Raw genomic sequence first — 16377 nt, 5'->3', positions numbered from 1 at the left:
GTCCTGAGGCTTAAACTCAATGGTCTGCACTGTCCCTGAGCTTCTTTTGCATGAGGATAGCACTTTACCACTTGAGCCACAGCTCAACTTTTTTAGCAGTTTAGTGGAGATAAGAGTCTCACAGACTTTGCTGCCAGGACTGGCTTCAAACTGTGGTCCTCAGCTCTCAGCCTCCTGAGTAGCTAAGATTACAAGTGTGAGACACCAGCATCCAACTTGATGAAAGTTCTTGTCTTGAGCTAGAACCAAGCTTATAGGGCATCCTGGGCTCAGACATGGAAGAAGGGCTTTCTTGACCTGGCAATCCCAGAGTCCCAGGGTTATTAATGAGGAAAGTTGGGTTTGTCACACAGGCAATCCACAGTCCTTTGTTGTGAGGTTTTCTAGAACATCTGGCTGGATTAATGATTGAAACACTCTGTCCTCACATCCAAGTGTCCCTTAGCCACAAGTCTTGAGATATTTTCCTTTTAGGCTATTCCTGGGGGAAAGCCTTGTCCCTGAGAAAATCTTCAGAATGTCAAGAGTCTAGTGCCTACTGCTTGATACTAGTCCAAAACAGTGACTCAGAAGGGCAAAGAAGGGAAACCAGAATGAGGAAAGTGGGTAGAGGTGAAGTGAATCAGAAACTTCTCAAGAGTGCCAGGTACATCCTTTATGTTTCTTTACATTCTTCTGTGATCTGTGCTTCCTTTGTGGCTGTTTCCTGTCCATGTGTATAATTCCATTGCAATAAAATTAGTTTGTGTGTCCATTATTGGTCAGAAGAGTGTTTTGGTTTCTCCCCTCTTGTTAACAGCATGTTTTGTTTTCAGTACTGAAAATTCAACCCAGGCCCTTGCAAATGCCCATTTGAGTCATGGTCTTCCCTCCTTTTTTTTAGCCCAGGCTGGCTACATAGCAAGCCTAGAGAACGTGCTTCAATCTCCCGAGTACTGGGACTATAGGAATGCATTGCTGTTCCCCACTCTTACCAGCAGTGTCCAGTGTGTGTGTGTGTGTGTGTGTGTGTGTGTGTGAGAGAGAGAGAGCGAGAGAGCGTTGAGTGAGCAAGATGTCAAGTGTGTGTGTAAGAGAGAGAGAGTGAGTGAGCAGGATGTCAAGTTTCTGCCATGTAACTTGAAAGGTCACGGGCAGCTTGGTTTTCATAATCATCCCTATTACTGTTTAATAGTTACTCCCTATATTCATCATTCACTAGCCTTGCTTCTTCACAAAATAGGAAACATGACTGCTAACAGCCTTCACATCACATATCTATAGCTTCTCTACCAGAGAGGAAGTGCTTCTGTTTCTGTTTTTCCAACTTGGAAAATCCAGAGGTAGAGATTGAGGGATTGTGGTCTGAAGCCAGCCTGGGCATAGAAGTTTGTGAGACTTTGTCTCAACCAGTGGCTGGACATGCAGATACATGCCTGGCATCCCACGCTAACCTGAAAGCAGAACAGCTAGGTACAGCACATACCTGTCATCTAAACAAAAGGAAAGCACAAGCTCAAAAGGATCACAGTTTGGACTAGGCATAAATAAGACTCTCTCTGGAAAATAGCCAATACAAAAACGGACTGATAAAGAGTGCCTCAAGTGGTAGAATACCCACTTAGCAAGCACGAGGCCATAAGTTGTTGGGAAGAATCTATTTGCCTATCAGCAGTAGACAGGGCAGCTTAGTCATCCATAGTTATGTTTTTTAGGACCCAAACATTTACATTTTGGGGGTTGGAGGCTAGTGGTAAAACACCAGTCAGTGACTAAAAGCATCAGATTCTAAGTTTGACTCTTCGTCTCAGAAAAAAAATAATAAAAATACAGCTTGGTGTAGTCCTTGTCTATTAATACGGTATTACGTAGACATCCAGGAGACTATCTGGCATGTTGTTTATATTCAATCTTTGAATTTTTTAAGTTTTATTTTTTATACTGTGCCTGAGGCTTTAACTCGGGGCCTGGGTGCTATCCCTGAGCTTTTGTTTTGTTTTTGTTGCCAGTCCTGAGGCATGGACTCTGGCACTGTCCCTGGCTTTTTTTTTTTTTTGCTCAAGGCTAGCACTCTACCTCTTGAGCCACAGCACCTCTTCCGGCTTTTTTTTTTTTTATTATATATGTAGTACTGAGGAATTGAACCCAGGGCTTCATGTATACAAGGCAAGCACTTTACCACTAGGCCATATTCCCAGCCCCCATCCCCGAGCTTTTGTGGCTCAAGGCTAGTGCTCTACCACTTGAGCCACAGCACCTCTTCTGGGTTTTTTGTTTGTTTGTTTTGGTTGGGTATTGGAGGTAAGAGTCTCATGGAGTTTCCTGACTGAGATGGCTTTGAACCATGATCCTCAGATCTTAGCCTCCTGAATAGCTAGGATTACAGGTGTGAGCCAACAGCACCTAGCTTAAGAAAGTACATTTCTTTTTGGACAATCTCACCCTCACTTTTTTTTTTTCTGCTCACAGTGCTGGTCCGCTTTAGCCACACCTCTGTTTCTGGCTAGATATTTGGAGATAAGAGTCTTGGGATTTGTCTACCCAGGGTAGCTCTGAATCAAGATTCTCAGCCTCCTGAGTTGCTAGGATTATAGGTATGAGTGATGGATGTCTGGCTCTTCACTGCTATTTTTACCTCCACAGAGTAGAAATCTGAGTCTTTGAAACTGCTTGACCAGGGCCATCTCCATACTCATTTTCCTTGCTACCATTATCAGGAGGCTCCCTCAGATGGTTTTTCCCCAAAAGGAGAACATTCAATATATAACATCAATAATTTTTGTGGAATTTCTGATCTTTGGGTAAATGCACGTGTGCTGTGTATACCTGGGACTTTGTCTGATGCCAGCTAGTCAGAGTAAATGTTGGCCTGAAGTACAGAACTGGATCTAGAAGTCATCCTGCTGTGCCAGAATTCAACCCTAGACACTGGGGAGACCAGGGGTTAATCTGGATGGTGATAATCTGGGTGGCCTAAAGTGCAGGAGGAAATTCAGAGGGCTTGGAGAAATGCATAGTTTTTTTTTTTTTTTTTTGGCCAGTCCTGGGGCTTGGACTCTGGGCCTGAGCACTGTCCCTGGCTTCTTTTCACTCAAGGCTAGCACTCTGCCACTTGAGCCACAGCGCCACTTCTGGCCATTTTCTGTATATGTGGTGCTGGGGAATCGAACCCAGGGCCTCATGTATATGAGGCAGGCACTCTTCCCACTAGGCCATATCCCCAGCCCCAGTTTTCAATGTTTATTAAAGACCTAATTTGAAGCTGGGTGCAATAGTACACACCTCTAATTCTAGCACTTAGGAGGCTGAAAGAGGGAAGATTGCAAGTTCAAGACTAGCCTGGGCTACCTAGTGAGACCTTGTCTCAAAACAAGAAAAATCAACTAGTTTGATATAACGTTCAGTTCCTTTCACACACTGCCTGAACCACACATTCAATAACAGCACCAGATATTGATTTTTCCTAGGTTCTTGGCCTGATAGTTCACACTGGGGCAGCCAGAAGCACTGGGCAGTGTCCTGAGGCCAGAGATTGGCCTCTCAAGCAGACAGAAGATAATTGGGACTTCTAAGGGAACATGTGACAAGGGATGGAGAGGAGTTGGACGGGAGATTCAGAGCAGGGAGGACAGTGCAAAATCCAGTCCACCCCTTACTGTAACTGCCTCCCAGAGTCCCCAAAGACATTGGTTCACTTCAGTTGGGCTGCATCTTTTATTTCATGTCACATCCTCTTTTTTGCCTACTAGTATTCTCTACTCTGGAACTTCAGGGCTGGAAGAGCTGCTTTGGAGTCAGCATTTGCCGTCTTTCAAGATCTGGATGTCCTTTTTGGTTTCCCTAGGGTCACAGGAGACAAGAATGAGGCCATCTCCATAGGGATTGTAATACCTTCCCAAGGCCCCGTCCAGTCCACCCGGACACTATACTAAGTCCCTTCCCCCTAGTGTACAGATGCAAGGCAGATCCCAGGGGTCCACAGCACATCCTTCTATAACTTTGTTTTAACACCTCCCAGCTTAGAGAGTTCAACTACTTGGGGTTTCAACCCACTGTATGCTGATAGCTGCCCCAAATGTCTCCAGCAGATCTTTGTCCTGTCCATGACCATTACATGTCTCTACCAGGGCTTATCACAGACATCATTGTCCCCTAGAACAGGTATACTCTTACCCCCATAATGCTTATCTCAGTTCCCCACATATTAGAAACCAGTGTGTTAAAAGCCAGGTGTGGTTCCTATAATTCCAGCACTCAGAAAGCCAAAGAGGAAGCATCACTTGAGCCTAGTAGTTCAAGACCAGCCTGGACAACATAGCAAGACCCTGTCTCAAAAAAAAAAAAAAAAAAAAAAAAAAGACCCTGTCTCCACAAAGAAAAGGAGTATGTGTTCCTTTCTCCTCGCAAACCTTCATATCTAATCACATACCTAGCCTCAATGTATCTGTTATCCACAAGTCTTAATTTTCATGACTTTTTTTTTTTTTTTGGCCAGTCCTAGGGCTTGAACTCAGGTCCTTAGCATTGTCCGTGGCTTCCTTGGGCTCAAGGTCAGCACTCTACCTCTTGAGCCACAGTGCCACTTCTGGCTTTTTCTGTTCATGTGGTACTGAGACACTCCCACCCCTCATGACTTTTTTCTAAGCTTAGGACAATGTCCTCATATTTCCTCCAATACAAACTTTTCTATTGCATTCTCTTTTCCATGATCTCACCTAGCTCTCAGGCTAGGTTTTGTTTTGTTTTTCTCCTGATGAAGAAACAGACCAAGTAAGTAATCTGATGTCGCAAGGTAATGTTCTGGCCGCTGATTACCTCTTTGATTGTCTTTTCTCCATTCTCCCTTTTAATTTTACCCTTCTGCATATCCAACTTCTTACATTTTCTCAGTGCAAATATTTCCTTCTAGACCTTTCCATACTCTTCTACTTGGAATTACCTTCCTTTCTTTTCAAGCTAATTTCTACTTAACCATTGGGGCTGAGCTCAGGTGTTTCCTGTCTCTGCGGTTCCATGGTACCCTATGTGTCCTAGCTGAGCCTTGGGTATTCTGTGCTGCACTTGGTTAACCATCAGCCTTGTTTCCAGTTAAGCCAGCAATGCTAATACCCTATGTTCTATTCTGTCTTCTGCCCAGCACTTAGTAAATGCCTATGAATAGTTATTGGTTAGAGGAGAAAACAATGAGGTCACCTAGGGAGTAGAACAAGGAAAAGAACCCATGGTCTCTGAACCCATCCACCCCTATACCCACCATCTCTGGCTTTCTGCTTGGAACTATGTACCATCTTTGAATTTCACTTGTGCTCATTTGGTTAGGAACAAATGTCAGAAGACTCTTCCTAGGTCAAGTGTGTATGAGGAAAGAAGTGGTCAAGTCCAGCTCCTTTCAGACCTGCATGTACTGACTATGAGGCCCATCCATGCGAACTGGGTCAGGAGGGAGAACTTACATCCGGGTCACACAGAGTTGGCATTCATTGTTGTATGTGACCCCATCAGTGCCACAGATCAGGTTAGGTGTCTGTTCACAATGTGGAAGCTCTGCCATGTGCTCACAAATGGGCTGTGGAAAAGGAGAGAAGAGGGAGGGAACTCAGGGATGCAGAGGCAGAGCTTAGAGCTCATGTGGCTTGGTGTGAAAGGGTTTCAGACAATGCTTGAGGATCAGGACTCGGGGAGGGTGTCCTGGAACCAGGGATAGGGTGCAGGAGGTAGCGTGTGGCAATAAAAACCCTCTCGAGAGATTGCAGTGTTCTCACATAAGATTAATTGAAATAATGTGTGAGAAACATTTGACTCCGTAGCATCAAGTAAATGAGACTGGATCAATGGACAGTTGGGAAAATGCTGAGGATGCTTTATAGGAAGATGGCTTAGAGACTTCATTCACTTATTTGACATGGCTCATTGAGGGTTCCGTGGATGCTGGCACTATTGCCTTGGGATCATTGGAGATATCTGATCCAGGGTCAAGGTGGACTCAGACTTGAGAGTGAAGAGATCAATGATAAGCTGTGGTTGGGGCTGACTAACACCCTGTAGGGATTGCAGGATTCTGCCAAGGTTACCTTCTTGACCTGCACCTGTGGGCTGCCCACACTGTGCAAAGTAGAGAAGGCACCCTTGTCCTGCCCAGCTGGGTGGAGAAAGCCCACTAAGGAAAGGGACCCTACAGACCAGGTTGGAGCAGATTGTATGGACTTTAAAAAGGCCAGGCACAGGCCTTTGTCAAGGGGACTATGCCTGTTCTTCCTGGAGTGGGGTATTCTGGGGAAACATACAGACAGTCTCAGGAGACCACCTGGACTGCTTGAGGTCACTGAAGGTGAAAGTAGGCACATGAGGAGAGTAAGGCTGTAGTGCCCCAGCCTGGGTGAGAAGACTTGTCGCTGCAGAGAGATGTTGCCTTACCATTCTTGAGAAAATGGGCTTTCTTGCTGACGCTGGCACTTCTGCAGGACAAAAAGAAAACAAGGCACAAATTAAATGATGTCAATTCTAGATTCCATTTCCTAGGGTCCAAGGACTGTGGTCTTTCCTTCTCTGGATGACTTGCCCCTTTCCCCAGGGATATCAATCTGGAATTCCTCAAGGAAAGCTAATGAATCACCAAAAAATGGGGCTGCCAGAAGACTGATGTCATGTTCGGTTATAGGAATAGAGACAGAAAGTCTAAGGGAGATGATAGTCCAGCCTGTTCCTCATTAGTCAGATCTCACTGGAATTGCTGTCTTTTCTTTTTTTGCTGGTCCTGGGGCTTGAACTCAGGGCCTAGGCTCTGTCCCTGAGCCTCTCTGTGCTCAAGGCTAGTGCCCTACCTCTTGTGCCACAGCACCACTTCCAGCCTTTTCTGTTTATGTGGTTCTGGGGAATCAAACTCACGGCTTCATGCATGCTAGTCAAGCACTCTATCACTAAGCCACATTCCCAGCTCTCCCCCTCCCGCCCCTTTTTGTCAGTCCTGGTGCTTGAACTCAGGGCCTAAGCACTGTCCCTGGCTTCTTTTTGCTCAAGGATAGCACACTATCACTTGAGCCATAGCTCCAGTTCCAACATTTTCTGTTTATGTAGTGCTGAGGAATCGAACCCAGGGCTTCATGCATGCTAGTCAATCACTGTATTGCTAAGCTGCATTCCCAGCCCAGTTGTGTTTTATAAAATGTTAACATAGGTAATGATCCAGCAGATAACTACATACTTGTCATTGAGAATACAGTGTGTGTGTGTGTGTGTGTGTGTGTGTGTGTGTATGTGTGTGTGTGTACCAGTATTAAGCTTGAACTCAGGGCCCAGGGCACTGTCCCTTAGCTTTTTGCTCAAGGCTGGTGCTTTATTACTTAAGCCATAACTCCACTTCTAGCTGTTAATTAGAGGTAAGAGTAGTATCACAGACTGCCTAGACTGCCTAGACTGGCTTAAAAAAATGGATCCTTAATCTCAGCCTCCTGAGTAGCTAGGATGAAAGACATGAGCCACCGATGTGGGCTGAGAATACTTACTTTTTTTTTTTTGGCCAGTCCTGGGCCTTGAACTCAGGGCCTGAGCACTGTCCCTGGCTTCTTTTTTTTTGCTCAAGGCTAGCACTCTTCCACTTGAGCCACAGTGCCACTTCTGGCCATTTTCTGTATATGTGGTGCTGGGGAATCAAACCCAGGGCCTCATGTATACAAGGCAAGCACTCTTGCCACTAGGCCATATCCCTAGCCCAAGAATACTTACTTTCTGTGTGTGGATTGAACTCAGGGCCTCGGTGCAGTCTCTGAGCTAGCACTTTACTACTTGAGCTACATCTCTACTTCCAACTTTTTGGTGATTAATTGGAGATAAGCATCTCACAGGGGCTGGGGATATGGCCTAGTGGCAAGAGTGCTTGCCTCGTATACATGAAGCCCTGGGTTCGATTCCCCAACACCACATATACAAAAAATGACCAGAAGTGGTGCTGTGGCTCAAGTGGCAGAATGCTAGCCTTGAGCAAAGAGAAGCCAGGGACAAGTGCTCAGGCCCTGAGTCCAAGGCCCAGGACTGGCAAAGAAAGAAAGAAAGAAAAAAGTCTCACAGACTCCAGACTGGGCTTTGACCATGATCCTCAGATCTCTTAGCCTCCCAAGTAGCTAGGATTACAGGCATGAGCCATTGGTTGCTGCTGGGAACAGATGTTTTGAACTATTCTTAATACCTCTCACTATCCTGTAACAGAGGGAAAAAAGTAGGCAGCAGTGCAGGCTGTGATTTGTTACCTACCCTTGTCTCAGCAGGTGTATTGGCTGTTTACTCATAGCAACTCCCTTCCTAGGAATTAGACAACATTGCATTCCATACCTAGGACCAACCCTATGTCACACTGATGTGACTTAAAAGGTCCAGCCCTCTTGTCTATTCGGAACAGTATTGAGAAACCACCCAACACCACAGGTCCCTGTGGGGGTCATCTGACACTTCAGTTGCACTCTATCAGTCAATATCCTTTACCCCTTATGGGTGTTACTCCCAGGTATACTCCCCAGTAAGCTGCCTGCAGATCTCAAGGGGCTGGGACACTTCCTGGGACCCTTGACAAACCAAAGGCTCAAAGAGGTCAAATGGCACTTGGTTCAAGCAGAGCTATGGCCTCTCAAGAGCCTGGTTCTTTCGGGTTTTTGTTGTTATTGTTGTTTTATTTTGTTTTTGTTTTTGTTTTTTGCCAGTCCTGGGGCTTAAACTCAGGGCCCTGAGCACTGACCCTGGCTTCTTTCTGCTCAAGGCTAGCACTCTATCACTTGAGCCACAGCACCACTTCTGGCTGAGGAATTGAACCCAGAGCTTCATGAATACGAGGCAAGCACTTTACCACTAGGCCGTATTCCCAGCCCAAGCCTGGTTCTTTCTATACAACAATTGTAGCCCTTAAGCCTTGGCTGAGTGCTGACATGACATACACTATAAGCACAGCAGGTGAATAAGGGAACCGGAACCACATCGAAGGGACAAGGACAAGGTGGGAGAAGAATGGGCATGCATGCTATTGTGTATGTATGTATGTTGGAGAAGGGCAGAATGCTTCATGTGGTTTTTCCTCCTCCCCTTTTTTTTGTTGGTTGTGGGGCTTGAACTTGGGGCCTAGGGACTGTGCCTGAGCTCTTTCACTTAAGGCTAGTGCTCTATCATTTTGAGCCACAGTGCCACTTCTGGTTTTCTGGTGATCAATTGGAGATAAGAATCTCACAGACTTTGCTGCTTGGCTTGGCTTTGAACTGCAATCCTCAGATCTCAGCCTCCTGAGTAACTAGGATTACAGGCATGAGCCACCACTTCCTGGTGCTTCCTGTGGTTTCTGAAGGGTTTTCTGGGATCTGAGGGAGACCCCAGGAAAGAACCCATCTATGCAGATTCTGCAAGGAGTTGGATTTGTGTTCCATGTGAAGCATAATTTTTCTCTCAGTGGGAGCTACATTATTCTAAAGGAGACTATCTCCAGAAGTAAAGTTCTCCATTGCTGGAGATGTGTGAGGTGGTGTAGTTGTCCCTTTTCCTGAGATTTCCAAGACAGAGAAGGGAGCTGGGTGTCACCTCTGACGTGCTGTTTCAGCCTGGCAGCGGGGCATCATCATGTCAGTCTAGCCTTGTCAGTGTTCTGCACAAATGGTTCCATGTCATAATTGCCCAAACTGACAAATAACCCAAGTGTACTTCCACAGGACAATGAGTAACTGTGATACTTTCCCACAATGGGGCAGTACTCATAATAAACACCAGACAACCCAACTGAGTCTCAGAAACATTTTGCTGAGTGAAGGAAAGCAGACACAAAAGACTACGTTACATACAGCAGGATTCCACTTGCATGAAATTCTAGCACAAACCAATTAATCTGTGGCAGAAAAAAACTTAGAGCAGTGGTTGCTCCTGGGCACTGAGCTAGGCTCTGAGCTCTGCTGGGCTGCCTCTGAGTAGAGGGTGAGGCCAGGACAAACTGTATAAGGAACATTTCTGGGGTAGTGGAAAGAATTTATTTTGTTTTGTTTTGAGGCAAAGTCTCGCTAAGTAGCTCAGGATGGCCTTGAACTTTCGATGTATCCCAAGCTGACCTCAAATACTCCACCCTCCTCCACAGCCTCCCAAGTACTAGGATTACATGTGTATCTCTATCCCTGGCTCTATTCTGTATCTGTGGGCGGGGGTAAGAGAGAGAGAGAGAGAGAGAGAGAGAGAGAAAGAGAGAGAGAGAGGGAGGGAGGGAGGGAGGGAGGGAGGGAGAGAGGAAGGGAGGGTTGTTTTTCATTTTTCATTGTGTAAGACAAAGGATAAGAAATGTCACCTTGGGGCCTGGGAATGTGTCTTAGTGGTAGAGTGCTTGCCTAGCGTGCATGAAGCCCTGGGTTCAATTCCTCAGTACCCCCAAACACAGAAAAAAGCCAGAAGTGGCACTGTGGCTCAAGTAGTGGAGTGCTAGCCTTGAGCAAAAGAAACTCAGGGACAGTGCCTAGGCCCTGAGTTCAAACCCCAGGACTGGCAAAAAGAAAAAAGAAATGTCACCTTGGGCATACTCTTCCCCTAAAAATATTTGTTCTTATCCGTGTGTGTGTGTGTGTGTGTGTGTGTGTGTGTGTGTGTGTGTGTGTTGTGAGTCCTGGGGCTTGAACTCAGGGCCTGGGTACTGTCTTTGAGCTTTTTTTTTTTTTTTGCCAGTCCTGGGGCTTGATCTCAGTGCCTGAGCATTATCCATGGCTTCTTTTTGCTCAAGGCTAGCACTCTACCACTTGAGCCACAGCACCAATTCTGTTTTTTTCTGTATATGTGGTGCTGAGGAATCAAACCCAGGGCTTCATGTATGCTAGGCAAGCACTCTACCACTAGGCCACATTCCCAGCCTCTGTCTTTGAGCTTTTGTGCTCAAGTCTTAGCAGCACTCTACCACTTGAGGCACAGCTGGTTAACTGGCGTCTCACAAACTTTCCTGCCTGGGCTAGGTTTGAACTGTGATCCTCAGATCTCAGCCTCCTGAGTAGCTAGGATTATAGATGTGAGCCACCAGTGCTCGGTTTCCTTGGCTCACTTTTAGCTCACTGTTCTGGGACAGGTTCTCATGTCATTTCCTCCTGCTTGAAATTTCCCTGTTCCCATTTGTATTGAATCATACCATCCTTTCAAGACTCATAAGCCTCTCTGTTGTATCCCACCGTGCCCCCACCCCAAGCTTCATAAACAGACTGGCAGCTTCTATTAAGAAACCATGTACTACCCACTCAATAGTCACTGGTGCCTCTCTGCCTCCACAATGCTGCCCCAGAGGGAGCATTCAGGAACCAATCTCTGCAGTTTACTGCAGGGAGAGAGAGTTCAGAACCCAGTTCTGAACTACCCTATGTTGTGGGTTTCTTCTTGGGATCTGGGGTGGGAAGAGTTGCATTTGCATTCAGGCTTGTTTGACTCAAGGTGCCCCCTCCTGTTCCTCCCAGGTGGGAATCTCAAATATTCACAAGGACCTTCTTGAAGGCAGGTTACTTAATGTTTCCAACTGAAGAACTAACTGCTCAGGGAATGGGGGCCAGACTGAGATTCTGTCCAGAGCCCCCAGACCTATCCCTCATTGTTCCAGCCCCCTCCCCGACTTGGGACCCCAGCAAGAGAAATAGATGAAGAAATGGTCCTGAGGTTTGTCAGTGGCCCTGGAATCTTGCCAGATATTTCCTTATAACGTAGCTTCTGTCCAGGTGATCCCAACTCGTCACTCTGCTTCCCCATTCAATGTATTCTCAATATACCAACTAGAGCAATTCTTTCTTATTATTTGTGCTAGTACTGGGGCTTGAACTCAGGACCTAGGTGTTGTCCCTTAGTTTATTTGCTTAAGTTTGGTACTCTACCACTTGAATCACATAGCTCCAGTTCTGGCTCTTTGGTGGTTAATTGGAGATGAGTCTTATGGACTTTTTCCTTCCTTGGGTGACTTTGAATCTCCCTCCTCTTGACTAGTTAGGATTACAGATGTGAGTCACTGATGCTTCACTTAGAGCAATTCTTTAAAGATGCACTTCATTTCATCCAGAGAAAAGCAAGTCCTCATACTGGCCCACAGGCCTTTCCCAGTATAATTTTCAGTTGCCTCTCCCCTCTCCTCTCCTACTGTCTTTCCTCATGCCATCCTCTCTAGCCATGCTGACCTCCTTGCAATACCTCAAACACTCAAGGCTTGCCTCTACCTCATGGCCTTTGTACCACCTGTTTCCTCTGCCTGGAACCCTCTTCTCCCAAATATTTACATGGCTTACTTCTTTGCCTCCTTCAAGCTTTACTCAACGCCACCTTCTCAGCATGGTGCTCCTTGATTGGAAACTGCCATTTCTTCCCAGTCTCCATTAACAAGTCCTATATTTCCCCTTAACCTCCGTTACTAACTTTATTCTAACATTTTTAGCATTCATGGAACTTATTTTCTTTATTGTCTGTTCCCCTTCTCCTCCACCCAGTAGTATTTAAGCTCTGCTCTTACTATTTTGGTCCCCACTATGCCTGACACAAAAGCTGTGAGATTGGGGATATGGCCCAGTGGCAAGAGTGCTTGTCTCATACACATGAAGCCCTGGATTCAATTTCCTAGCACCACATATACAGAAAATGGCCAGAAGTGGCACTGTGGCTCAAGTGGCAAAGTGAGCAAAAAGAAGCCAGGGACAGTGCTCAGGCCCTGAGTCCAAAGCCCAGGACTGGAAAAGAAAAAAAAAAAAAAAAAAGCTGTGAGATTGTCAAGGTGCTCCAGGCCCAGAGAAGACCCACCCTTGATGCATGTATTTTGTCACATGAAAGAGCTCGCACATGCTCAGATGACTATCCTGCATCCCAAAACATAGCTTGCCATGGTGGACAAGAGCTCAATCACCCAGGCCAGATTTCCTTTAGCACCTACCACTCCACAGCCAGCATGCTTACCTGTCTCCCTGAGGCCTGGGACCCACCTTCTCCTTCTGCCTCCGCTACCTCCAGCCCAGTAATTGCTAAGTACAACATTGAACTGGAACAATCTACAGTTGGAGAAACTGAGGCTCCAAGGAGGGAGGAGGGGACTGGCAGAGGGCTAAGGCCTCACAAGGAACTTGTCTTCGTCTCTGTCCCCACCTCATGCTCACCTCCAACACCAACCCTCAGGGTCCAGGTTCTGTCCACTCACCCTTGTCCACAATGAGGATGGCAGTTAAGGCCAGGACGACCTCCCACAAGCGGATAGCCATGCTGGTCCTGAGCTGGTGTGCCCTGAGCTAACTGGGGACTGGGCCAGGAGGGAGGATGGGTCCTGTTTATAGTGCGGATCCCCACCCTTGTTTTATCTGGGGCCAGTTGGAGTTCTGAGCGTCACCCCAAGTTAATCCCTGCATCCTGGCATCTGGAAAGGGCTTTCTCAAGGCAAAGATGTTGAGTTAGTGATGATATGGGGCTGTGGCTGTTGGACTGGCAGGTTTCCAGACTGAGCAAAGGTTTGGACAACTTGAAGAGCTGACTCCAGTCTGTGGGTTGGAACAAAGAAAGGAAAGTTGAAGTAAAAAGAGAAAAACAGAGAAGGCAGAGGAGAACAAAAGACAAAGCAGCAAGTGGTAGGGGGCAAGAGGCAGAGAGAGAGGATGGATTCATCGGTGTCTTGGCCAACTCTGTGATCTTGGACAAGCCACTTCTCTTAACCAGGCCTCAGTTTACCCATGTACAAGATGGAGATGAAACAAGATGGTTCTACTCTCTCAGGACTGCTGTTAGCATGATCATGGTAAGAGCATATGGGAAGATATTTAACAGAGAAAGAACTGAAGCAATGAAAATCCCAAGGGATTGTTTTGGTTTCTTTTTTTCTTATTTTTATTTTATCTTAGTAACATGAAGCAGACACAACAGATAGAATAAAGAGAAAAATGAAAGGCACTAATAGCTCATGCCTATAGAAGGCTGAGATCTGAGGATGATGGTTTGAAGCCAGCCTGGGTAGGAAAGAGTGATACTCTTTCTTTCTTTCTTTTTTTTTTTTGCCAGTCCTGGGGCTTGAACTCAGGGCCTAAGCACTGTCTGTGTTGTCTTTTTGCTCAAGGCTAGCACTCTACCACTTGAGCCACAGCACCACTTTTGGCTTTTTCTATATATGTGGTGCTAAGAAATTGAACTCATGTATGCGAGGCAAGCATTCTATCACTAGGCCATATTCCCAGCCCCAAGTGTGACACTCTTATCTCCAACTAAATCAGAGAAAAACTCAGAAGTGGTGCTTTGGCTTAATGGTAGAGTGCTAGCCTTGAGCAAAAGAAGCTCAGGGACAGTGCCCAGGCCCGGAGTTCAAGTCTCAGGACTAGCAAAAAAGAAAGAAACTTTTTTTGGTAACATGTTTCACAAGACCTAGCAATGTCAATATCCTGCCCCCCAAATATATTAAAGGAAGAGGCCCTTGTGCTTTGCAGACATTATATGCTCATTTGTATTTAGTAAATTTAATATTGACAAGATTCTTTTTCAGAAAAAGTAATATCTAAATCTCTCCCATACCTATATAATATATGTAAGTGGATATATATATATATATATATATATATGAATGGGTTCTCTCATAATATGAATAATTTGATTACCTGCCTTGAAGGAATTTCTGATTTACAAGTTAATAAAAACCTTATACTGATGTATACTTTTCTCTAGTTTAGATTAAGGATTGTCAACTCTGTGGCAGATTAGATTTCTCTATGGAAAATTTAAAAAATATGGAAGCTAGGTGGTCATGGTGGCTCATTCCTGTAATCCCAGCTACTCAGGAGGCTGAGGCAGAAGAATTGAAAGTTTTAGACCAGCCAGAACATTTTAGCAAGACCCTAAAGAAAGGGCTAGCTCAGTCATAGAGGGCTTGCCTAGCATGCACAAGGCTCTGGTTCCATCCCCAGCATTACACACACACACACACACACACACACACACACACACACACACACACACACACACACAATCAGTGTTTACAAAATCGTTTACTGTGAAATATCTATTTTGAGGGTTGGTTTTTTTTTTTGTAGGTTGTGGGGCTTGAACTCTGGGCCTGGGCACTGTCCCTGAGCGCTTTAGCTCAAGGCTAGCGCTCTACCACTTGAGCTATGGTGCCACTTTCCATTTTCTGGTGGTTAATTGGAGGATAAGAGTCTCATGGACTTTCCTGCTCAGCTGGCTTTGAACCACGATCCTCGGATCTCAGTCAGCCTCCTAATTAGCTAGGATTACAGGCGTGAGCCACCAGCACCCAACTATTTTGATATATATATATATATATATATTTTTTTTTTTTTTTTTTTGCCAGTCCAGGGGCTTGGACTCAGGGTCTGAGCACTGTCCTTGGCTTCTTTTTGCTCAAGGCTAGCACTCTGCCACTTGAGCCACAGCGCCAATTCTGGCCGTTTTCTGTATATGTGGTGCTGGGGAATTGAACCCAGGGCCTCATGTATACGAGGCAGGCACTCTTGCCACTAGGCCATATTCCCAGCCCTTATTTTGAGATATTTTTAAGCCTCCAGAGAAGTTGTGAGAACAGCACAGTCAATAGAAGCACTGTAGTTTAAGAACAGCCCCACTGAGAGTAGCAGGTAGCCAGATAGCCACCTCTATAGATCCATGGACATCCCTGGGTCGGCATCTGAGCCTACCCTGAGGTCCCCAGTGGTTCTTGACTCTACTTCAAAATCCTCCTGCCCCTCCCTAGGTACCTGAGCAGGCCCATGGATGTCTCTGAGGCAGGTGGCAAATACCTTTTCATCACTGAGCCAGGCAAATATTTAATGATTATTTCTTGTCCTTAAAGCAAGAGAATTCCCTTGTAAAGGGAAGAGAACTTGAAAGGTTATTTAGGTTCAGTTTCCTGCCTTCTGTGCAGGCCTTCCTACAGCAGCCCTATAAGGAAGTCATTCATCCTTCAGTGATGGGGAGTTTACTACCCACCAGTTTCATTGTTGGAAGGCTTTAAACAGAGAACATCCTTCCTCACACAAGAAATCTGCTGCCTGAGTCTCCTTGGGGGTCCTAGCTTTGTCTCATGCCTCCAGCACTTGCATGAACCTCAGGGGAGCACCTGCAGATTGAACAATCCCAGCTCTTTGCCTGCCTCCCTCATATCTATATTATGTATATGTTATAATATATCATAACACACATGAATGAAGTTTGTATACAATGAAGCTTCTGGGCCACTGTCACTTTTTATCCGATCCCCTGGCTTATCTGTCACCATCCCATATTAGACAAAAAAGGGTGAGCCAAAGGGTTTTGTCTTCTCCTGTTTTAGACTTTGGATCTCTACCATTGTGGCAGGATTGGCTCCTTGTTGTTCTAGTTGCTGTAAGGCACTAGGAAACTTGAATCCTTTAAAATGAAGAGTAAAGTCAAGGGAAGCTCATGGAGTGCTGAACT

At 45.8% G+C, this 16377-nt stretch overlaps 1 protein-coding gene across 1 annotated transcript; it reads right to left on the bottom strand.

Annotated features, from left to right (window-relative positions):
* Nucleotides 1-3679: 3679 nt before the first annotated feature.
* Spink4 (serine peptidase inhibitor Kazal type 4) lies at nucleotides 3680-13190 on the bottom strand. The gene is made up of 4 exons (XM_048362655.1): nucleotides 13130-13190; nucleotides 6394-6434; nucleotides 5433-5545; nucleotides 3680-3819 (listed from the first exon to the last, which is right to left on the bottom strand). Exons 1-4 carry the CDS (start codon nucleotides 13188-13190, stop codon nucleotides 3774-3776), a joined length of 261 nt encoding a protein of 86 aa, XP_048218612.1. The 3' UTR covers nucleotides 3680-3773.
* Nucleotides 13191-16377: the final 3187 nt, after the last annotated feature.

Source organism: Perognathus longimembris, chromosome 1, assembly GCF_023159225.1.
Source record: "Perognathus longimembris pacificus isolate PPM17 chromosome 1, ASM2315922v1, whole genome shotgun sequence".
NCBI classification, from domain to species: domain Eukaryota; kingdom Metazoa; phylum Chordata; class Mammalia; order Rodentia; family Heteromyidae; genus Perognathus; species Perognathus longimembris.
This window is presented reverse-complemented; position numbering and strand designations above follow the sequence as displayed.